This window comes from Jaculus jaculus, chromosome 18 (assembly GCF_020740685.1).
Source record: "Jaculus jaculus isolate mJacJac1 chromosome 18, mJacJac1.mat.Y.cur, whole genome shotgun sequence".
Taxonomy (NCBI): Eukaryota; Metazoa; Chordata; class Mammalia; order Rodentia; family Dipodidae; genus Jaculus; species Jaculus jaculus.
The window spans coordinates 34,181,916-34,205,464 of NC_059119.1; the positions used below are offsets into that span (position 1 = coordinate 34,181,916).

A 23,549-nucleotide genomic window follows, 5' to 3' on the forward strand; every position below is an offset into this window, starting at 1 on the left:
TGCATAACATTTACTTTTAAAAACCTGTAACAAGTCAGGCTGGAGAGATGGCTTAGTGGTTAAGGCACTTGTCTGAGAAGTCTAAGAACGCTTATTCAAATCTCCAGGTCCCATGTAGTAGCCAGAAGCAAAAATGACACAACTGTGCAATGTCACACATGCACACAACAGGGCACACACGTGGAGTTCATTCATAGAGGATGAAGGGCCCTGGCACACCCATTCTCTCTCGCTCTCTCTCAAAAATAATAATATTTTTTTTAAACCTGTAAGTTAAATTAAACCCTGAGACTACATACTGAATTCCAGATCAGCCTGAGCTGAGCTAGAATGAAACCCTACCGCCAAAAAAAAAAAAAGTAAATTGGGCTGGAAAGATTGCGAAGTCAAAGGACCCTGGTTCGATTCCTCAGGACCCACGTAGGCTACATGCACAAGTGGTGTATGCTTCAAGTTCATTTGCAGTGGCTGAAGGCCCTGGCGTGCCCATTCTCTCTATCTGCCTTTCTCCCCCTCCCCATCCCAAATGAAATTAATTTTTTTTAAAAGTATTTTTAAAAAGAGTAAATTATATATTTAATTATATCCTAACAAAAATTTCAAAAGGGAAGAAGGAGAGAAGAAAAAGGGATAAACTGGGTATGAAATGGGGCAAACTCACTATATTTTCTAAATATATCACTTTATTTCATTCAGCCATGAACTGAATGACTTATGCAGACAGCTGTAAAGAGGTTATCTGACAGTGAGGTGTAATGGCTCATACCCATAATACTAGCACTCAGGAGCTCAGGAGGCTGACATAGGAAAATTGCCAAGACCCTAATATCAGTTGGGCTACAGACCTTGTCTCAAAAAAAAAAAAAAAAAAAAGTCTCTTACAAATTCTAATAATAGAATCAAATAGGTAGAGTTTTTTTAGAAAATGCATTCCTCCAAAGAGTCAAGTCTAAAACCCTAATATTTGTACTCATTTTTTCAGTTAAGTGTGAAAGAGAGAAAAAAGGGAAAGAGAAGGGGAAGAAAAGAAAGCAAGCAGAGCTTCCTTCCACAGGGCTGTATGTTAAAGAAATAGAAGAAAAATGTCAGGTCAAGCCAGGCATGGTGGCGCACACCTTTAATCCCAGCTCTCGGGAGGCAGAGGTAGGAGGATCACAGTGAGTTCAAGGCCACCCTGAGACTACATAGTTAATTCCAGGTCACCCTGGGCTAGAGCGAGACCCTACCTCAAAGAAAACAAAAACAGGGCTGGAAAGACGGCTTAGTGGTTAAGGGGCATGCCTGAGAAGCTTAAGGACCCAGGTTCGATTTTCCAGGTCCCAAGTAAGCCAGATGCACAAGGTAGCACATGTGGCTGGAGTTCCTGGTACGCCCATTCTCTATCTCTTTCACTCTCTCTCTCCCTCTGTCTATAATAAATAAATAAAATAAATAAATAAATACTGCTGGGTGTAGTGCCACACACCTTTTAATCCCAGCACTTAGGAGGTAGAGGTAGGAGGATTACCATGAGTTTGAGGCCACCCTGAGACTACCTAGTGAATTCCAGGTCAGCCTGGACTAGAGTGAGACCCTACCTCAAAAAAAAAAAAAAAAAGTCACTTCCTTATTCCTTCAACCACTCTTTTTTTGTTTGTTTGTTTGTTTGTTTTCGAGGTAGGATCTCCCTCTGGTCTAAGCTGACCTGGAATTAACTCTGTCATCTCAGGGTGGCCTTGAACTCATGGCAATCCTCCTACCTCTGCCTCCCGAGTGCTAGGATTAAAGGCATGAGCCACCACGCCCGGCTACCTTCAACCATTCTTTATAAAGCACCTAAAATACTCTTTGGGGGCAGAAACAGACCATTGAAGGCTGGGCACGGTGGTGCAGATCATAACACTCCTTGGCATGTACCCTAAGACTCTACTTACTACCTTAGAGATACATGATCATTCATGTTTATGCTGCTCTATGCACAAGAGCTAGGAGATGGAAGCAGACCAAATACCCTTCAACTGATGGAGTTCTATTCAGCAGTAAAGAAAAATTAAATTATAAAATTTGTAGGAAATGAATGGATCTGGAAAAGATAGACTAAGAGGGCTGGAGAGATGGCTTAGCGATTAAGCGCTTGCCTGTGAAGCCTAAGGACCCCGGTTCAAGGCTCGGTTCCCCAGGTCCCACGTTAGCCAGATGCACAAGGGGGCACACGTGTCTGGAGTTCGTTTGCAGGGGCTGGAAGCCCTGGTGCTCCCATTCTCTCCCTCTTCCTCTGTCTTTCTCTCTGTGTCTGTCGCTCTCAAATAAATAAATAAATAATGAACAAAAAAATATTAAAAAAAAAAAAAGACTAAGAGTGATAACCCAGGTCCAGAAAGCCAATCACTCACTACATATTCTCTCTTATACGTGGATCCTAGCTACAAATGTTTAGATTTGTAGATTTAGATTTTAGCTGACATAAAGGTAAGTAGTAGAGGCCAGGAAGCCAGAAAGGGGCTATGAGGGAGGAAGTAAAGAAGAGAGCTTAAGGAGAGGGTATTAGAGATATGTAAGTAGAGGGACAGATTACTAAGAGTAGGATGGTCTAAGTAGGATCAGAGGAAGGAATAGAGTAAAGGAAGGGTGGAAGGAAGGATAACCAAAATTTAAGATGTTGTGAAGGGCTGGAGGGATGGCTTAGCAGTTAAAGCATTTGCCTGCAAAGCAAAAGGACCCAAGGGAGTGCATGCATCTGGAGTTCATCTACAGTGGCTGGAAGTTCTGGTGCGCCCATTCTCTCTCTGTCAAATAAATTAATTAATTAAATTAAAATTTTAAAAAATGTTGTGTATGATGGAGAATGGAATTTCAAAGGGGAAAGTGGGGGGGGGGAGGGTATTACCATGGGATATTTTTTATAATCATGGAAAAGGTTAATAAAAATTGAGAAAAAATATGTTGTGAATAAGCCATATGTAAACTTAGTTCTTTGCTAGCCAAAAACACATGGTTAAAAAAGAGAGAAAGAGAGCCAGGCGTGGTGGCATACACCTTTAATTAATCAAGCACTCAGGAAGCAGAGGTAGGAGGATCACTAAGAGTTCGAAGGCCTCCCTGAGACTACATACTGAATTCCAGGTCAGCCTTGGCTACAGTGAGACCCCACTTCAAAACAACAAAAGAGAGAGAGAATGAGAATGGGCAGAAGTATCATATGAGCATGGATGATGATGTGCTCAAAAGTCATGGGCTGTTATTAGAAAAACTTCAGTGCCAGAAGTAGGAAACCTTCTAGTGAGTTGTTGGCCAGGGAAGTCCCTGATGCCCCCAAAACATTACAGGCCATTGCTAGGGCTCTTGATTTCCCACAGTTAGATGGTAAAACCCTATTGCTGAAGACTGCACATATTTGGGCTGCAGGTCATGAGAAATCAAGGTAGAAACATGCCTCTTGTTGACTAGCTGTCAGAAAGCTGAAGAGAGTTGCATGAGCCTTTTGGGAGAAGTCACCATGGTGTTAACCAGCAGTATTAACCAGCCTTAAAGCTCGACAGTCAAGCCAAATGTGCCAACTGGTGCAATGGTGACATTGTTATAGGGAAAACCAACTGCTCTGAATGAACTGAAGGCCCATACAATGGGAGGAAATTTGTGGTACTAAGACTGGGAAGGTCATAAGCCCTAAGGGAGTAATGACTGCTATTATCCAGCTAAATGTATATATTATGCCCATCAAACTGCTCTCTAAGTAGTTTTTTTATGCTTATACCCATATATTAATGCCACTCTCAATTTTGGTTAGAGAAGCTTCTCTTTTCAAATGGCAGTGAACACTGGGGTAACTCAAAGGTCACTATATGAGCTAGAGAGATTGCTCAGCAGTTAAAGGCACTTGCTTGCAAAGCCTGAAGGCCTAGGTTCGATTCTCCAGTACCCATGTAAAGCCAGATGCACCAAGTGGCATATGTATCCATGACTTTCTGGAGTTCATTTGCAGTGGCAAGAGACCCATTCTATCTATTGTCTGTCTGTCTCTCTCTCTCTCTCTCTCTCTCTCTCTGCTTGCAAGTAAATAAAATACTTCTTTTAAAATTCACCACATACCACATGACCCAGCTATAGCATTCCTAGGTATATATCCAAAGGACTCATCTCATTTCCTTAGAAGTACGTGCTCAACTATGTTTATTGCTGCTCAATTTATAATAGCTGAGAAATGGAACCAGCCTAGATGTCCCCTCAACTGATGAGTGGATAATGAAGATATGGCACAATTATACAATGGAGTTCTACTCAGCGGTAAAGAAAAATGAAGTTATGAAATTTGCAGAAAAATGGATGGATCTGGAAAGGATTGTACTAAGTGAGGTAACCCAGGCCCAGAAAACCAAGCGCCACATGTTCTCCCTCATATGTGGATCCTAGCTACAGATGATTGGGCTTCTGAGTGAGAAGGAAAATACTTAGTAGCAGAGGCCAGTAAGTTAAAAAGGAGGTATAAAGGGAAGAGAAAGGAAGGGAGAAGGGTACTTAATAGCTTGGTATTCTATATATGTAAGTAGAATGACTGAGATGGGGAGGTAATATGATGGAGAATGGAATTTCAAAGGGAAAAGTGCAGGGGGGGGTGAAGGGTATTACCATGGGATACTTTTTATAATCATGGAAAATGTTAATAAAATTGTGAAAAGATAAAAAATTAAATTAAATTAAAAAAATTTTTAAATCACCACAGTGCTGAGAAGAAGTGACAGTGGAATATCCCCTCCAAGGTTCAAGATCTATATTGCAACAGAGGTGGCGGGAAGAATATGAGAGCCAAAACGGGGGACTGCTTTCAGTGCTGTCTTCCAAGCACAAAATGGCCTTGATATTCATGACCTCACAGTGCCTGACAAGGCCTATACAAGACCTTCATAATAGGAGGGAAAAATGACATTAAAGTAGAAGAGAGACTAATGGATGCAATGGAGGGTATATTTGAGAGAGGAAGAACAGGAGTGGAGTGGAAATTATCATTTATTGTCTATACTTAAGGAAGCTGTTAAATGTTTGTTTTGTTTTGTTTTTCGAGGTAGGGTCTCGCTTTAGCCCAGGCTGACCTGGAATTAGTCTCAGGTGGCCATGAACTCAGAGCAATCCTCCTGCCTCTAACCCTGAATGCTGGGATTAAAGGCAAGTGCCACTACACCTGGCAATAAAATATTTTTTAAAATGCCAAAAATATTCACTGGACAAAAAACAGCCTCTCTGGGGCTGGACAGATGGCTTAGCACTTAAGATGATTCCCTGCAAAGTCAATGGACCAAGGTTTGGTTCTCCAAGACCCATGTAGACTGTTGGCACATGTGTCTGGAGTTTGCCACAGCTGGAGGCCCTGGCACACCCATTCTCTTCCTCTCCCCACCCCCTTTATGTCTCTTGAATAAGTAAAATTAAAATATTTTTTTAAAATAAAATAGCCTCTTTGAACAAATGGTGCTGGGAAAATTGTATTATTTATACAAGAATGAAAACAGATCCTTATCTTTGTCCATGTACTCCAAAATAGACCAAGACCTGAAACTTTAAAACTACTGCAGGAAAAAGTAGAGCAAGCACTTCAACATATAGGCAAAGAAGTAATCAATCATTAGGACCTCATGAAATTTAAAAAAAAAAAAAAAAAAACTTGTACAAAAGCTGGGTGTGGTGGTGCACACCTTTAATCCCAGCACTCTGAAGACAGAGGTAGGAGGATCGCTGTGAGTTTGAGGCCACCCTGAGACTACATAGTGAATTCCACGTCAGCCTGGGCCAGAGTGGGACCCTACCTAAAAAGAAAAAAAAAGACTTCTGTGCAGGACTGGAGAGATCAGGCAGTAAAACCAAAGGACCCAGGTTCAATTCCCTAGTGTCCACATGAACCCAGATGCACAGAGTGGTGCATGCTCCTCCAGACATAAAATGACCTGGATATCCATGACCTCACAGTGCCTGATACTACCTACACAGGACCATAATAGGAGGAAAAGATCATGACATCAAAATAAGAGAGAGAGACTGATGGGGGTGGGGGGTTGATGGACAGTGGAGTTTCAAAGGGGAAAGTGGGGGGAGGGAGGGAATTATCGTGGGATATTGTTTACAATCATGGAAGTTGTCATATGTGTGTGTGTGTGTGTGTGTGTGTGTGTATGTATGTATACACACACACTCACACACACACACATGCCACACAAACTTTTGTATAGCAAAGGACTGTAAACAGAGCAAAGAAGCAAACTACAAAATGGGAGAAAAATCTCTGCCAATTATACGTCTAACAGAGGATTACATTCAAGACATTTAAAGAACTCAAAAAACTGAATAATAAAAAATAATAATAAATGACCCAATCAAAAATGGTCTAGCCAGGAGTGATGGCTCATACTTTTAATCCCAGCATTCAGGAGGCTGAGGTAAGAGGATGGCTGTGAGTTTAAGGACAGCATGAGGCTACACAGTGAATTCCAGGGCAGCCTGGGTTATAGCGAGAAAATTTAAAAGAAAAAAAATCTCCAGGCATGGTGGTGCATGCCTTTAATCCCAGTATGCGCACTCAAGAGGCAGAAGTAGGAATTGCTGTGAGTTCAAGGCTACCCTGAGACTACAGAGGGAATTCCAAGTCAGTCTGGACTACTTTGAAACTCTACCTTGAAAAACCAAAAGAGGAGGGGACAGGGGAGAGGGGAGAATATAGAGTGAATTCCAGGTCAGCCTAGGCTAGAGAGAGCCTACCTCGAAAAACCAGAAAACACCGGGGGGGGGGGGGGGGGGAGGGCTAACAAAGCCCCATCATCCCTGAGGAGCTAAGCTAATGGTGTTAGAGGACAAGAAGGCATTTTCTTCAGTGGTGCAGCTACTGATAAACTGTCCATACTCCAATAAATAACCTCTCCACCTACGATCAAGGTAAGAAATCCTAATTAAACTCAGTGGGACACACACATCAAAGTAGAAGTGGGGCTGGTTGGGAAGAGGGGGTTAAATGGAAGTGGGAAAGTAATGCATTATACACATATATGAAATTGTTAAAAAATAATGTCTTTATTTCCTCACAAATAAATCACGTCAGATACTTTTGCAACTTTTCCATTTGATTCACTGAATCATTTTTCATAATATCCCACTACACTCTGGGTGAACAAATTTAACCTCATAAGAAGCAAATTCCCCATGCCCATTTATATAATTACACGCATGGCAAGGTCGGATACATGGGCGGTTTAAATTTCAATACACCATACATGCACAAATTTTGCTCCTCAAATGATTAATTACCCAAAATTCCATTGTACATTTTATTTTATTGTATTTGGATACACTGTTCAGTGTCTTTAACATGGCGAGTAGGATTGAGTAGGAGTCAGGTAGCTCTTTTAGACAGGTAGGATGACCCCTAAATTAAAAAGGCAGTAAAGTCTGTACTTGCTAGAATTGTTCTCTCGTACCTAGACCTGTTTATCCACAAACAACCTGAACTCCTCCTGGGATTTAAACGTTGTGGTTGGTCAAGTTCAGTCCCCAGAACGTAATGTCAGGGCTAACCTCTTCCTGAGATGGCCCCTAGCCCTAACCAACCAGCTATCCCTCTAGTTCACCTGAGCCGGAAGGTAAGGCCCACCACCAGAAGGTTATAAACACCTTTGCAATGAGAAGACAGACTCTGTGTTGCCCGACTGTGCCTGAACTTCCAGCTACTGGTGAGTTCCTCCTAGGTTCAACCCAACTGGGCCGAGCAGAAGGGAGAGGCCCCTGCTCTCCACATGGGCTCTTTACCCTCTCCTGCTCCCTACATGGCAGGAGCCCTTTGAACTTTCTTTTCTGTCCTTTTTCTATACAGTTTTCCTAGGCCCTACATGTGGGATCTCTAGCAGCTACCTGGGCACATTTCCTTGGCTCTGTACTTCCCTCAGTAAATATGACAATCAGTAATTATCCTTCTCAGCCTTATTTTATTCAATTCTTTGATTAAAATTAGGCAAAAACCTAGAATTTAAAGTTCAGGGACTTTCCTGAATCCCGAACACCCCATTACAGGATTAGACAGACTGGCCTCTGGCCTCAAAGCTCACAGCAATCCTCCAGACTCAACTTCCTCAATGCTGGGGTAACAAGTATAAGCCACCAAATCCAGCTAGATCACTAAGTTTAAGATCAGATTTCAAATGAAAGTGCAACAATTAAGCAATCTCGGGGGGGGGGGGGGAAGCTTAACTAATACAAATATTCATGGATTTTGCCAAGTGGCAAATCAAATACAATCAAAAATTACATGCATGTTAATTATCAACCATCTCTAAATCATAAGAACAAAGTTTTAAAAAAAAACCACATGGCAAGTTTATCCTTGTATATTTCTGAAACTGATATTCTCTTGACATCTAAATAAAAATTGGGCTGGACAGATAGCAGTTTGCTTGCAAAACCAAAGGATCCAGGTTCAATTTCCCAGGACCCACATAAACCAGATGCACAAGGTGGCACATGCATCTGAAGTTCATTTGCAGTGGCTGAAGGCCCTGCCATACCCATTTTCTCTCTGTGTATCTTCCTCTCTCGATCTCTCTCTCTCTCTTTCAAATAAACAAAAATATTTTTAAAAAATAAAAAAAGAATCAAGGGCTAGAGAGATGTCTCAGTGGTTAAGGAGCTTGCCGGCAAAGCCTAATGACCTGGGTTCGATTCCTCAGTGCCCACGTAAAGCCAGATGCACAAAGTGGCACATGCATCTGGAGGTTTGTTTTTGGTTTTTGCAGTGGCTAGATGCCCTGGCATGCCCATATTCTTCCCCACCCTACCCAGTCTCCCTCTGCTTGCAAATTAATTAATTAAAATATAAATTGCATAAGTTGGGATATAGCTCTTGTATATGCCCAGACTTGCTTGCACAAGACCCTGGGTTCAATTTCCATCTCCACAAAAGAAAAAAAGGGGACTGGAGAGATGTCTTAGCAGTTGAGGCACTTGCCTGCAAAGCCCATGGACACGTTTGACTCTCCAGGTCCCACATAAGCCAGACAAAGTGATGCAAGCATGCAAGACCGCACACGTGCACAAGATGGCACATGAGTCTGGAGTTTGATTGCAGTACCTGGAGGCCCCGGCACACCAGTTCTCTCCCCCTCTCTCTCCCCCTCTCTTTCTCTTTCTCTCTCTCTCTCTGATAAAAAAGAAATTTTAAAAGGTGAACCACAATTTTTAAAAAAGAAAAAAGAGGCCAGGCATGGTGGCACATCCAGCACTCGGGAGGCAGAGGTAGGAGGATCACCAACAGTTCGAGGCAACCCTGAGACTATAGAGTGAATCCCAGGTCAGCCTGGGCTAGAGATATGGTGCACACCTTTAATCCCAGCACTCAAGAGGCAGAGGTAGGAGGACCACTGTGAGTTCAAGGACACCCTGAGACTACATAGTGAATTCCAGTTCAGCCTGTGCCAGAGTGAGGCCCTACCTTGAAAAACCAAAAAAGAAAAGAAAAAAAAGGGGGGGGGGGACAAGACTTTCAATAAGAAAAAAAAAAAGTGCAAGGGAGGGAGGAAGTAAGCAATAAAGGCAGGCAAAGGAAGAGGAATAGAGGGAAGGAAAAAAAAAACAAAACCTTAAAGGTACTTACTTCACTTGTTCACTTGCCAGCCTACAATATTAGACAGAACACTGTTTACACAAAGTTTCAATGAAAATGCTTTAAAAAGACAATTTAAAATAAGATCCAACTAGGACTAGAGAGATGGCTTAGTAGTTAAGGCATGTGCCTACGAAGCCTAAGGACCCAGGTTCAATCTCCCAGAACCCATGCACAAGATGCACATGCACAAGAGGCACATGGCAGAGCACGCTTCCAGAGTTCATGTGCAGTGGCTACAGGTCCTGGCATGCCCCTTCTCTCTCCCTCTCATCCTCTCTCTCAGTAAATACATAGAAATAAAATAATTGAAAAAAAATAAAGCCAGGCGTGGTGGCACAAGCCTTTAATACCAGCACTCAGGAGGCAGAGTAGGAGGAACACTATGAGTTCAAGGGAATTCCAGGTCAGCCTGGGCTATGGTGAAATCCTACCTCAAAAAAAAAAAAAAAAAAAAAAAAAATCCAGCTAGATTCACAGTATATAACTCTGAATGAAACACAATAACTGGTCAGAATGAAATAAAAAATATAGCTTACTCAAGGCAATTCACCAAGCTCACAGTAATACTTTTATTCTTCTCAAGAAAATATATGCTAAAAGCCAGTTTTATTCATAATATTTAAAAAAGCTTTCTGTGTTTAAAAATAAGTATATGGCCGGGCATGGTGGCACACGCCTTTTAATCCCAGCACTCGGGAGGCAGTGCTGGGAGGATCGCTGTGAGTTCAAGGCCACCCTGAGATTACTTAGTGAATTCCAGGTCAGCCTGGGATAGAGTGAGACCCTACCTCAAAAAAACAAAAAATAAAGTATATGGAGGAGCTGGAGAGAGGGCTTAGTGGTTAAGGTGCTTGCCTGCAAAGCCAAAGAACCCAGGTTTGATATCCCATTACCCACATAAGCCAGATGCACAAGGTGATGCATGCATCTGAAGTTCGTTTGCAGTGGCTGGAGGTCCTGGCATGCCTAGTCTGTCTGTCTGTCTGTCTCTGTCTCTCAAATAAATAAATAAATAAATAATTTTTTAAGGTACATGGTGGACTAGAGGGATGGCTTAGCAGTTAAGGCATTTGTCTGCAAAGCCAAAGGACCCAGGTATTCTCCAAATGACCAAAACGAAGATTTATATTCTGGAAAAGTAGGCTTGTACCTTTAACATACAAAATGTAATATATGGCATTACCTACACAAGATCAGCATCATAAGGAAGAAAAATGATGACAACAAAATAGAAAAGAGAAGCAGGGTGTGGTGGCGCACGCCTTTAATCCTAGCACTTGGGAGGCAGAGGTAGGAGGATCACTGTGCATTCGAGGCCACCCTGAGACTACATAGTGAATTCCAGGTCAGCCTGAGCTAAAGTGAGACCCTACCTCGAAAAACCAAAATTAGAAAAGAGATAGTTAGAAAGAAGGGATTCCATGCAGGGGGCATGCGGAGGGGGGCAGGGGGGCATGACCATGTATGGAATATGTATATATGTATGAAAGGTATCAATAAAAGAGAGAAAAAGGGTGCAGAGATGGCTTAGCAGTTAAAGTTACTTGCCTGCAAAGCCTAAAGACCCATGTTCGACTCTTCAGACCCCTCATAAGCCAGACACACAAGGTCGCACAAACATCCGGAGTTCAATCACAGCAGCTAGAGGCACTGGAGCACCAACACACACACACTCTCTCTCTCTCTCACTCACTTTTCATTGCTCTCGTTCTCACTCTCTTGCATTAAAAAAAAAGGGCCAGCCTATTGGGCTTGCCTCAAAAAAAAAAAAAAAGAAAGAAAAAAGAGAAAAGAAAAAAATGCTATAAAACTAGAGATCTTCAAGAAGCTAAAACAAGCCAGGTTTGGTGGCGCACGCCTTTAATCCCAGCACTCGAGAGGCAGAGGTAGGAGGATCACCATGAGTTCAAGGCCACCCTGAGACTCCATAATGAATTCCAGGTCAGCCTGGGCTAGAGTGAGACCCTACCTCGAAAAAACAAAAAACAAAAAAAAAGGAGCCAAAACAGATCTTCTGGGGATATCACTTAGGCTGGGGTCTAAACTCCTGTCCTCACCCTTGTATGGCAAGTGTTTTACCATTTAGCCTTCTCCCAAATACCAGGTTTGTTTTTGTTGTTTTTTTTCCAGACAGAGTCTGAAAGAAAACCCAGGAAGACAGAGCAGCCTGGGGTGGGGAGGAACAAGCAAAAACGAAGAACAAATCAGGCATGGAGGGTACTACAGTACCAGAAAGAGAACAGTAAAATAAAAGGGATAGATCAAAAAAATAAACATGGGACAAATCTAACACAGAAAGGAAAACAATGACTTGCCTCATTTATATACAAAAACAGAAAAATGTGCAAATGAAACTAACCTGGTTTTCCTCTTGTACAACTCTATACTGCTCCTTCCAAATGGTGATTTTGGAGGCTTCATCTTTTCTCAGAGCCCGCTCTTTCTTCAGCTCTGGGCTCCAGAAAGTCTTGATGCTATTCATTGAAGAACTCAATTTGCTCTCCTTTACTTCCACATCCTTCCTCAAGAGATCGTTTTCTCGTAATACTTCCTTCAGCTGTGTCTGCAGATCCATGATGGTATTATCTCTTGCCTGACGGAGAGAGTGAGGTACAGTGGAGGCCATGCTAACAGGAGGGAGGTGGTGCTCTCCAAATGCGATGGTGTCACTAGCAACCCCACTGCTAGCTATATTGGGGCTACTACCCATAGCAGTCGTCCTAACACCATAAGGCAGCCGTCCCCCAGAACGGCCAAGCGTCATGGTGCTTTTAGGTGTTTCTGAACCCACATTTTCATGGTCACTTAGGTACATAGGGCCAGAAGTAGCATAGGCAGCATTTAAGGACTGTATATTCTCCATTGACAGGGTTTTCCCACTGCCACCTCCAACACTGCTTCCAGAACTCCCGCCTGTGCTATTGGTTCGACGATGACCTAAGCGAGGGGAACGTGGAAGCCGAGGAGAACGCCCAGGACTCTGGTTGCTTGGTTCCACCTTCCCTACAGATCGAGCACTTCCATACATGGTTGCTAGGTGAACTTGGGTGCCAGGAAAGTATGAAGCAGAAACAAAAATGCAACTTGGTGAGGTTTCTCTATGGCTACTAAAGTCAGGTACAGGTTATCAGAAATAACAGGTCAGCAGCTGTCCAATCTTGAAGCAATGTCTTACGCCATATCTGCAATGAAAAGATCACATATTAAATCCTCCAATGAGTATTTCCCATCTCAGAAACTTTCTATTACCCTTACTTGAGGAAAATCTTCCTTCCATCATCCACCTACTCATGGATTTTAAGTGTGATTACATTCAATATATGATTTTCTAATTGAAAACTAGAAATTATCAACTGACAAATTATCAGAACTAATAACACAATTCAACATACTGATTAGACACAAGATTGATATACAAAAGTACCAACATTTTCAAGCATATTGGGGATAACAATTACAAAATCTAGCTTCTAATATTTAAAAAAGTTCAGATCTAGCTGGGCATGGTGGCACACACCTTTAATCCCAGTACTCCAGAGGCAGAGGTAGGAGAATTGCTAAGAATTCAAGGCCACCCTGAGACTACATAGTGAATTCCAGGTCAGCCTGAGCTAGAGTGAGACCCTACCTCAAAAAAAAAAAAAAAAAAAAAAAAGGAGAGAGAGAGAGAGGGAGAAAAGAGTAAAGCTAATCTAGGCTGGGAAACATAGTTCACTTGGTAGTGTGCCAGCCTAGCATGCATGAAACCCTAGCCTGATCCCCAGCACTACGTCAACAAGGTGTGGTAGCACATGCCTTCACGCCTAGCACTTGGGAAATGGAAACATGGGGATAAGATGATCATGGTCCTCCTCAACTACACAGCAAGTTGGAGGCCAATCTGGGACACATGAGATGTTATCTATTTATTTTATTTATTTATTTGAGACAGAGAGAGTGAGAGAGAATGGACACACCAGGGCCTCTAGCCACTGCAAACGAACACCAGACACATGCACCACCATTTGCATCTGGCTTATGTGGGTACTGGAGAATTGAATCTGGGTCCTTGGGCTTCGCAGGCATACGCCTTAACCACTAAGCCATCCCTCCAACCCATAAGACACTATCAAAAAAAAATTAAATCTCCTTCACAACAACAAAACTGAAAAAATACAATGACTAAACTAACAAAAACGTCCAAGCACTAAAAAATAATAATAGTATTATACTAAGTACCGGGAAAATGGCTTAAGAGCTAAGGTGCTTGCCTGCGAAGCCTAAGGACCCAGGTACAATTCTCCAGTATTCACATAGGCCAGATACACATAGTGGCACATGTATCTGGAGTTCATTTGCAATGGCTAAAGGCCCTGGCATGCCTATTCTGTGCATGTGTGTGTGTGTGTGTGTGTGTGTGTATGTGTTGTGTTCGCTCACTCTCTTTCACTGTCTTTCACTCACTCTCTGCGCTTGCAAATAAAATATACATATATATGATAAATGTATAATAAATAAAGTAAACAAATAAAATATTTTTTTTTAAAAATTTACCGGAAAAAGTGAAAGAACACCAGAACAAAAGAAAAGAATCGGGCTGGAGAGATGGCTTAGCAGTTAGGCGCTTGCCTGTGAAGCCTAAGGATCCCAGTTCAAGGCTTGATTCCCAAAGTCCCACGTTAGCCAGATACACAAGGGGGTGCACACGTCTGGAGTTCATTTGCAGTGGCTGGAGGCCCTGGCGCGCCCATTCTCTCTCTCTATCTGCCTCTTTTTCTGTCTGTTGCTCTCAAATAAATAAATAAAAATAAGCAAAAAATTTTCAAAAGAAAAGAATCCACGCTCACAAATGAGAAAGCAAACACTGTAAGGTGTCCTTTCCTAATTACTTAGTACAATCTCAATGCATTTTTCACATATTTAAAAATTTTTGACTCTGAAATCAAATGATAAACTAGAGTGACAAAAATAGCCAAACTAGCCAGATGAGGAAAAAACAAACAGGATCACCACACGTTCAAGGCCAGCCTGGTCTCCACTGTAAGATCTAGGCCAGTAGCTAGTGCAACCGAAGGAGGAACAGGAGCAAGGTGGCTTTGGGGGGGGGGGGGTCACTGATTCTTTTTGGATTTTGTTGTTTGTTTGTTTTTTAAGGTAGGGTCTCGCTCTAGCCCAGGCTGACCTGGAATTCACTGTGTAGTCCTAGGGTGGCCTTAAACCCACTGTGACCCTTCTACCTCTGCCTCCTGAGTGCTGGGACTAAAGACATGCATCATCACACCCAGCCACAAAATATTTTTATTTATTTATTTGAGAGAGAGAGAGGCAGATAGAGAATGGGTGTTTTAGGGCCTCTAGCCACGCAAATGAACTCCAGATGTATGCGCTATCTTGTGCATCTGGCTTTACATGGGTACTGGGGGAATTGAACCTGGATCCTTTGACTTTGCTGGCAAGCGCCTTAATCACTAAGCCATCACTCCAACCCAAGATAGTTTTTTACAGGCCATCAGCCAGGGACAGAGGCCCAGGGAGAACACAGACGCCACCTTGCCTGCCCTCATCCAAGATGGCTACAAGCAACCCTCCCCAGCAGCAGCCTCCTGCTTCTTCAAGCTTAGCACTCCCGCGTGAGATGACGCATTCTGAGTTAGCTTCATGAGTCCATCCACCAATCAAGTTCTCTCTCTTGCACACTTGGGCCTGATGACAAGGCTCATCCTTATTGGATGTTTAATCCATAAATAGGCCTTCCATGTATATGTAACTCTCTTGGCCCTCCCTCACATTCTCCCAGCTTCTGACTTTCCTGGTCCTTGCTTTGATAAGCACTCCCCCTTCCCTGATGGGAAAGGAGGATATTTTTTCTGCTGGGGCATTTTTTGATCTGCTTTTTATGTGTGCCTTGTCCTGGCGGCTTTCTTGCCTAGCCATGTGTTTAAGTGCTTCTGGGCCCCATTGGAAAACTCTTCCCACTCCTGCCAGGCTGGGTTTCTGACCTGCCTGGGCATCGTCCTGCCTACTTTCTACATGCATTTTGTCCCTGGGCGCTTTCTTGCTTTGCTACATATATGACTGCTCTCAGCTCTTATGTGAAGGGGATCTTGTGACTTGGGCTCTCATACTTTGCTTTCCACGTGTGTATGCACCCAGACTTTTCCTCATGTGAGGGGGATTCTCATCTCCCATCACCATTCCCAGCATGGCTACGAAGGGTGAGATCCCCTTTTGGCTTGGGTTTCCTCTAGTCCTCCCTCTGGATTGCTAACTCTCCCTAAAATAAACTTCATAATTCACAATTTACCCTTCTTAGAGTCCATGTTTTTGAATTCTTTGCTAACTCAAATAAGAATCTAAATGCTGAGTTCCATGGATCTGGAATCTCCTGCATCTTTATGAAATTTTATCCCCCCCTTGACTCAAAAATCTTGAATCACCACATAGTGAGACCCTGTATCCAAAAAGCAAAAAATAGAAAATAAAAAATAGAGCCAAAACTACTTGAATTACATGAAAAAGGACATTCCCCAAGCAAGAAAGAGTACAGGCCCATCACATTTTATTTGTAATGCAAAATTCCAAGAAGGTTCTGATTGTTTTCAACTCATTTATCAGTAAAATCTGATCTGCTAGAAGGTTACTTATTGCTTACGCATTTACTTTTTAAAAATATTTTTTTTAACTTATTTGGCAGAGAGGGAGGGAAGGAGACAGAGAAACAGGCAGATAGAATGGGCACACCAGGGCCTGTAGCCACTGCAAAGGAACTCCAGATGCATGTGCCACCTTGTCCATCTGGCTTAGGTGAGTACTGGGGAACTGAACCTGGGTCCTTAGGCTTCACATTGTTTATACATTTAATACCAAGTTAACTATCATACACCTCATTAAAAAAATACGAATGAACATGGTGGCTCACAGCTTTAATCCCAGCACTCGGGGGGAAGAGAGAAAGGCAGTATAGTGGTATTATGACGAGAAATTCTGGGAAACTAAGTCACATGTGACCACCAGATTCTCATAAAGAAATGCTGACTTAAGAACCAGGCATGCAGCAGGTAGGAGGATTGCTCTGAGTTCAAGGCCACCCTAAGACTACATAGTAAATTCCAGGTCAGCCAGGTCAGTGAGACCCTACCTTGGGGGAAAAATGTGTATTTCTCCTGCCAGGTATTGTGGCACATGCTTATAATCCCAGCACTCGGGAGGCAGAGGTAGGAGAATCACCATGAGTTCAAGGACACTCTAAGACTACATAATAAATTCCATGCCAGCTTGGGCTACACTGAGACCCTACAGCGAAAAAAGAAAAAATTACATTCTTTACTCACTCTCCAATCTAAATAACGTTTGCAAATGTAACTACAATTTACTGAGTGACTGTCTTGGGACCTCTCCCAACTGTCTTTTCTAAAATAAAACCATGCTTAACTTGCCCTCAGAAAACAAACAAAGTATAATTTACTTACACAACAAGGAAAGAAAAAAAATCACTAGCTGTCTGAAACCCCCTTGTTACTTTTATGAGCTTCAGAAGGCAGTGGATTTTTAAAGTTTCTTTAAACATAAATTGTACTATAAAAGTCTGAAAAAAAAATAATTTCACAAATTCCAAAATCCCTTGCCCTTGATTAATCCAAAAGAAATACTTTATAAATTCTCAGGCTGGGGAAATGGCTCAGCGGTTAAAGGCACTTGCTTTCAAAGCCTGCCCCTCTGGGTTTCATGTTCCAGCACCCATGTGAAGCCTGACACACAAAGTGGCACGTGTGTCTGGAGTTCATTTACAATGACAGGAGGCTCTGACACACTCAGTTTCTCTCTTTCTGTCTTCCCTCTCTCAAATAAATAAATATATGTATACATTTTTAAAAAAGAAATACAGATTCTATACCTATTTGGTTTTCAACTCAGCCGAGTCCATCATTCATCCCCCCCCCCCCCCCGCATGCTACAAGTCCCTTAGCTTCCTAGCCAGTATTTGTCAGGGTGACTATTTCAACACTTTGCATTCTGCTTTTCAACCCTTTCAATAAATGGCCTCATGTAATGAGCTGAATTATAGCTCCTACTTCCAAACCACAGAAGTTGAAGTCTTACCTCCCATACTTCAGAATGAGACTTTATTTGTAGACAAGTCTTTGAAGAGCTAACTTAGATTAAATGGAATCACCTGGAAGGGCCCTACTTAGTATGACTGGTGTTCTTTTTATTTATTTATTTGACAGAGAGTGAGTATGGGCACACCAGGGCATCCTGACATGCAAACGAACTCCAGATATATGCACAACGTTGTGCATCTGGCTTTACGTGGGCGCTGGGAGATCAAACCTAGGCCATTAGGCTTTCCAAGAAAGCACCTTTCACTGTTGAGCCCTCTCTCCAGCCTGATTAGTGTTCTCTTAAGAGGAGACTAAAACACAGAAACAGAAAAAGGACCATGTGAAGACACAGACAAAAATGACCATTTACAAGCTGGAAGAGGCCACCAGGAAAAACCAGCCATGCTCACTCACATCCAGACCCCAAAATCTGGGTCCCAGAATTAAGAGACTCCAGGGCTGTGCAAATATATATTGCAATCCTTTAAGCCACTTGTCAGTCAGTCTGTGCGTCTGTCTGTCTGCCTGCCTTCTTTTCTTTCTATCTTTTGGTGTGTGCGTGTGTAGTGTGTGGTCTGTACACATAGACAGTGTATGCATGTGTGCAGGCGCATGTGTCCAGTGCACACACATTCAGGGGCTATAGAAGAGCCAGCATCCTCTATCACTCTTCTACCTAACTTCCCTGAGACAGGCTCTTATTGAATCTGGAGTTCTTTTTTTCTTATTAGGCTGATGGGAGAGCCTCCGTGACCCTTCTGTCTCCACAAGCTCCATTCAGCACAAGGACTGCAGGCATACGTATCCATGCCCTGCATTTCATGCGTGTCCTGGAGATTGCACTCAGGTCCTCAGGCTTGCATAGCAAACACTATTATCCCCCGCCCCCCCATCTCCCCCAGCATCTGCCACCTGGTCTTTCTGAAAGCAGCCCAACCAGTCCAAAGTAGCTCACCTCCCGTAGTTCAGAGAACTATGCAATCAAACAGGAACATCCGCTTCCTCTCATTACATCTTATCACACATTTATTTACATCAACAGCCATCCTTACCAACTTTCCTCCACTGAGAAGAACAAAGTCACTCCTACCACAGGTCCTTTAGTTCCCATTTCACTCCACCTTCTGTCCTCAGAGAACTTCATTTAATGACTGCTTTTCCTTTGATGTCTCTAAAACTCTGATATACAGTCTCGCATCCTAAGTGTTATAGTCAGGTTGAATGGGCAGAAGTTTCGGCCCAAAGATTTCAATTTTTTTCTGCTCACAGCAGTCCATTTTTATGCAATGCAACCCTGCACAAGTTCTCAGGAAATGGGCATAACAGCAAGCCTGTCACACAAACTGCTTCTAGCCCAGTCCAGTCCAGTCCAGGCAAAGCTCTTTCTCACCCTCCTAAGCCAAATCTCACAGTCCATAGTTCTTACTGCATTCAAGTCTTTCAACTGACAAGAATAGTCCATCAAGCTGTAGTTAGAGCACTGCAAGATGTCTCAAGGCAACATTTCAAATCTTTTCACATTCCTCCAGGAAAATCAGTTCCAAAAGGCCAACAGCCATGCAGTCAGGTTTCTAGCAGCAATGATCGTACTTCTTGGTACCAACTTGACTGATGTGGCCAGGGGCAGAATGTGGTGGTTTGATTGAGGTGTCCCCCATAAACTTACATGCTATGAATGCTAGGTTCCCAGCTGATGGAGATTTGGGAATTAATACCTCCTGGACAGAGTGTATTGTTGGGGGTGGGCTTATAGGTGTTATAGTTAGTTTCCTCACACAAGTGTCTGGCACACTGTTGCTGCTGTCCACCTGATGTTTTCCAGGAGGTGATATCCACCCTCTGCTCATGCCATCATTTTCCCTGCCATTATGGAGCTTCCTCTTGAGTCTGTAAGCCAAAATAAATCTTTTTGCCCAAAAGCTGCTCTTGGTTGGGTGATTTCTACAAGCAATGCAAAACCTGACTGCAATAGTAAGCAATCTTAATGTCTTGGCAACGCCTTTTTAGAGTTTCACTCTAGTCCAGGATGACCTGGAATTCACTCTGTAGTCTCAGGGTGGCCTCAAACTCACGGCAATCCTCCTACCTCTGCCTCCCGAGTGCTGGTATTAAAGGTGTGCACCACCACGCCCGGCCTGATTATAACAAACTTTCTAACCCAATGCCCTGCCTCTGGCCACAGAATCCCTTAATCAGTTTGCAATCTTTGGGTTGTAACACAACCACATATTGTGAAATCAGTTTGGCAGATTACAATCAAGCTATTTTGTTTTATTTGTTTTCAGTAAAATAAAATATAATCAGACCTTAGTATCCACAGGGGTTAAGTTTAGGAATAACAGATGCCAGAAATCTACATCTGTCCAAAGCACTTTATATAAAATGCCAGCATACATATATATAACCTATACATACACATCCTTCTATATATTTTATTTGAGTCATCTCTAGAATACTTCTCAAACCTACTAACAGTGTTTACTCTTTGCTGTTTAGGAAGTAATGGCAAAGGCTTGAAAACTCTGTACATGTTCCATACAGACATTTTTCCCAAGCACTTTTTCTTTTCTTTGTTGAGACAAGGTCTTACTATAGAGCTCTGACTGTAAGGCTGCCCTGATTCAATCCTTGTGCCTAGGCTGCCTGAAGTGTTGGGATTTCAATCCACAGTTGAAACTTCAGACAGAATTCTCAGTTATTCACAACTGAGGGAATACCTACCTAACTTATTAAGATGTGAAAGGCCAAATACAAATGAGAACAGAGGCATTGGGACAGGTCTGTTGTCTCTCAGTGCACCCTATGCCCTTGCTGTTGGAGGAGGCTGTCTTCTCAAGTTGGGGATTTTTTCATGTAGTTCTTAAAAATACCTGCTTTCCAGAGAGAGCCTTTTCTGCAATTAGGGTTGTGAGTGTCTCTTCTCTAGATTTCTTTTTGTCAGTTATCAATTTAACTTTGAAGCTGACAGATACTATGTAAGTAAGGTCTTGCATGCTGAGAACAGTCCATGAAACTGTTGGAAATTGTACTGCTTTTCTTCTTTCAGCACCCTAAAGTGAGGGACACTAGGTATTTGGAAGAAGTGAGATTACAAACTATGTTCATTATCTTGCACACAATTATGGCTTTTGCTGTTTCTATTTTCTATTTTTTAAAGAAACCACAATCCCTATCAAGTCTGGTTTTGACCTAGGTTCCTGATAACATACTTAATTCTCCTGTTGTGTCAGACAGATGGCCTTCTTCTTGTAGAGAACACTTGTAGCACCTTCTGTTCTACTTGCAGAGGATATGGCTTCTTTGAACTGCTATGATTTTTTCAAAAGCCATTTTGTAAAAGTCTTAAGTAGCCTATTTTAATATGTAAATATATATAATATTTGTGAAAGGTACTTCTAAACAGATTTCTTTTAACTTTAAAATTCCTGTATTCCAAGCTGGGTGTGGTGGTGCATGCCTTTTATCCCAGCACTTGGGAAGCAGAGGTAGGAGGATTGCCTTGAGTTCAAGGCCACCTTAAGACTACATAGTGAAATCCAGGTCAGCCTGGACTAGACCAAAACCCTACCTCAAAAAAACAAAACAAAAAAAATCCTGTATTCCAAGCCTGGTGTGGTGGCATACGCCTTTAATCCCACCACTCAGGAGGCAGAGTTAGGAAGGTTACTGTGAGGGGCTGGGCATGGTGGCACACACCTTTAATCCCAGCACTCAGGAGGCAAAGGTAGGAGGATCACCAGGAGTTCAAGGCCAACCTGTGACTACAAAGTGAATTCCAGGTCAGCCTGGGCCAGTGAGACCCTACCTCAAAAAACCAACCCCCCCCCCAAAAAAAAGGAAGGTTACTGTGAGTTCAAGACCAGCCTGAGACTATACAATGAATTCCAAGTCAACCTGGGCTAAAGTGAGACCCTACCTTGAAAAACCAAAAAAAAAGAGAGAGAGAGAGCTGGAGAGATGGTTTAGCAAAGCTAAAGGACTCAGGTTCTATTCCCCAGGACCCACATAAGCCAGATGCACAGGTGGCACACCCATTCTCTCTATCTGCCTCTTTCTCTTTCTCCCTCCCTCTTTCTCACTCTCAAATAAAATAAATAAAATATTTTTTTAAAAAAATCTTGCATTCCCATTTTTTAAGAGTAAACTGAAGTTTTTCCAGGATTCAGAAGTACCATCTTGCAGAGTAGCATAATGAGAAAGTCAGATTCTGATATTAGTCTAGAGAATCTGCAATAGGAAAAGGATGGCTGGCTAAGACAGATGGATTTAAAGGGGGAAAAAAGTGTTTTGATTCAACACTAACTTTGTTTCTGTAGTTCCATACCTGCTGCTATGGAGGCTCGGGGCCGCACAGGGCTAGCACACAGCCTGGCTCCATGGCGACACAGGAGACTGCACCAGTCGTCCAGGTGGTGACTGCTGCCTCAGTGTGCACGCTGTAACATTTGCCCGTAGCCTGGCAGCAGGGAAGTCAGGGAAGGTCTGACCCTGCTGGCTATAGCATTATGATGCTTTTTGGGAACTGGCATTTGTGAAACCTTCCAGAGAGAGTAACAATGGGGAGAAAATGTGAATCAAATTACACAGATGGGTGTTTTTACGTCTTCTGCCCCCCTTAAACAACTCTTCAATTGTGCCAGCCCTAGTACACCAGCCTTGTACCAGGGGTCATCATCTCATTCAAGGATAGCTTTACTTGGTGACAGTGGCCATAGCCAAGTTACTTAGCATGTTTGACTTTCAACAACAACAGAAATGGTTTTGGATTCTATTCTGGTTTCCAAAAATGTTTAGAATGTTAGAACTTCACATTTTATATACCAGCATATGGATATTAATATTTTATAGAAACTATAGCTATTGATAACTGCACATACATGCATATGTAGTTTTGTGACTTTTATAAACTAAGTGCTGTTTTAATGTCCCATCGAGTTAGTGTAATCAATGTGGACATCATGTTTTTCAAATCTGTTCCTAGGGTTTGCTTTGTGAACATAAGTGTACTGTATATATTCTGTATAGCTACACTGCACTGGAATACTAGTTTCTTTGATATAAGAAAGTGTATGTATTGCGTACCTTTATGCTAGCCTGACTGTTTTAATCTTTTTTTTTAAGGTTTAAGTTTTTTAAAAAACAGTTTAGACTGGCCTTTATTACACAGTCACAAGGTTGTAATTAGAAGCAATGGACAGGGGAAAACTAGATTTGAGTATCTTTAGGTAGAAATATGAGACTTTATGAAAAAAATAAATAAACGAGGCCAGGCATGGTGGCACATGCCTTTAATCCCAGCACTCCAGAGGCAGAGGTAGGAGGACAGCCCTGAGTTCAAGGCTACCCTCAGACAACATAGTGAATTCTCCAGGTCAGTCTAGGCTAGAGCAAGACCCTACCTCCAAAAACCAAATCAATTAATTTACAAAATAGTGAATAAGAACCAAATAGAAAATGGGTTTTACAGGTTATTCTCACATCACATTTTACTAAAGATGAGCAATGTCATGAACTGTGGTCTGTGACTTTGATCTACCCTAGTTACAGCCTACACTGCCCAATGACTATTTCATGGACACTGACTGAATAAGTCTTCCAAATCAGAAACAAAAGCTTATTACTCAAAACACAGCAAGTTATCTCCAAAAAAAAAAGCAACAAAGAAAAACACAGTCTCTCGGCTCCCTGTTAACCCTCCAAAGATAAACACAGGAGTTTAAACGCTGACATGCATGAATTTACTTCTCCACTGAGGACTAACATACTAAATCTACCACTTGTTTTGAGGCAGGGACTCACTTTAGCCCAGGCTGACATGGAACTCACTCTGTAGACCAGGATGGCCTCAAACTCAC

At 42.4% G+C, this 23,549-nt stretch overlaps 1 protein-coding gene across 6 annotated transcripts in view; it reads right to left on the reverse strand.

Moving 5' to 3' along the window:
• The window catches only part of Erc1 (ELKS/RAB6-interacting/CAST family member 1), a 346,919-nt gene extending 324,879 nt beyond the window's left edge, over positions 1–22,040 (reverse strand). For 3 of the 6 annotated variants that reach the window (XM_045137240.1, XM_045137238.1, XM_045137236.1), the window contains exons 1-2: positions 22,019–22,040; positions 11,973–12,795 (exon numbers count right to left, since the gene is read on the reverse strand). In XM_045137240.1, coding sequence (XP_044993175.1) covers positions 11,973–12,641 — 669 coding nt within the window. In that variant the 5' untranslated portion in view covers positions 12,642–12,795; positions 22,019–22,040. The remainder of the gene's footprint in view (positions 1–11,972; positions 12,796–22,018) is intronic. The other 3 variants (XM_045137242.1, XM_045137241.1, XM_045137239.1) reach the window with 1 other exon arrangement.
• Positions 22,041–23,549: the final 1,509 nt, after the last annotated feature.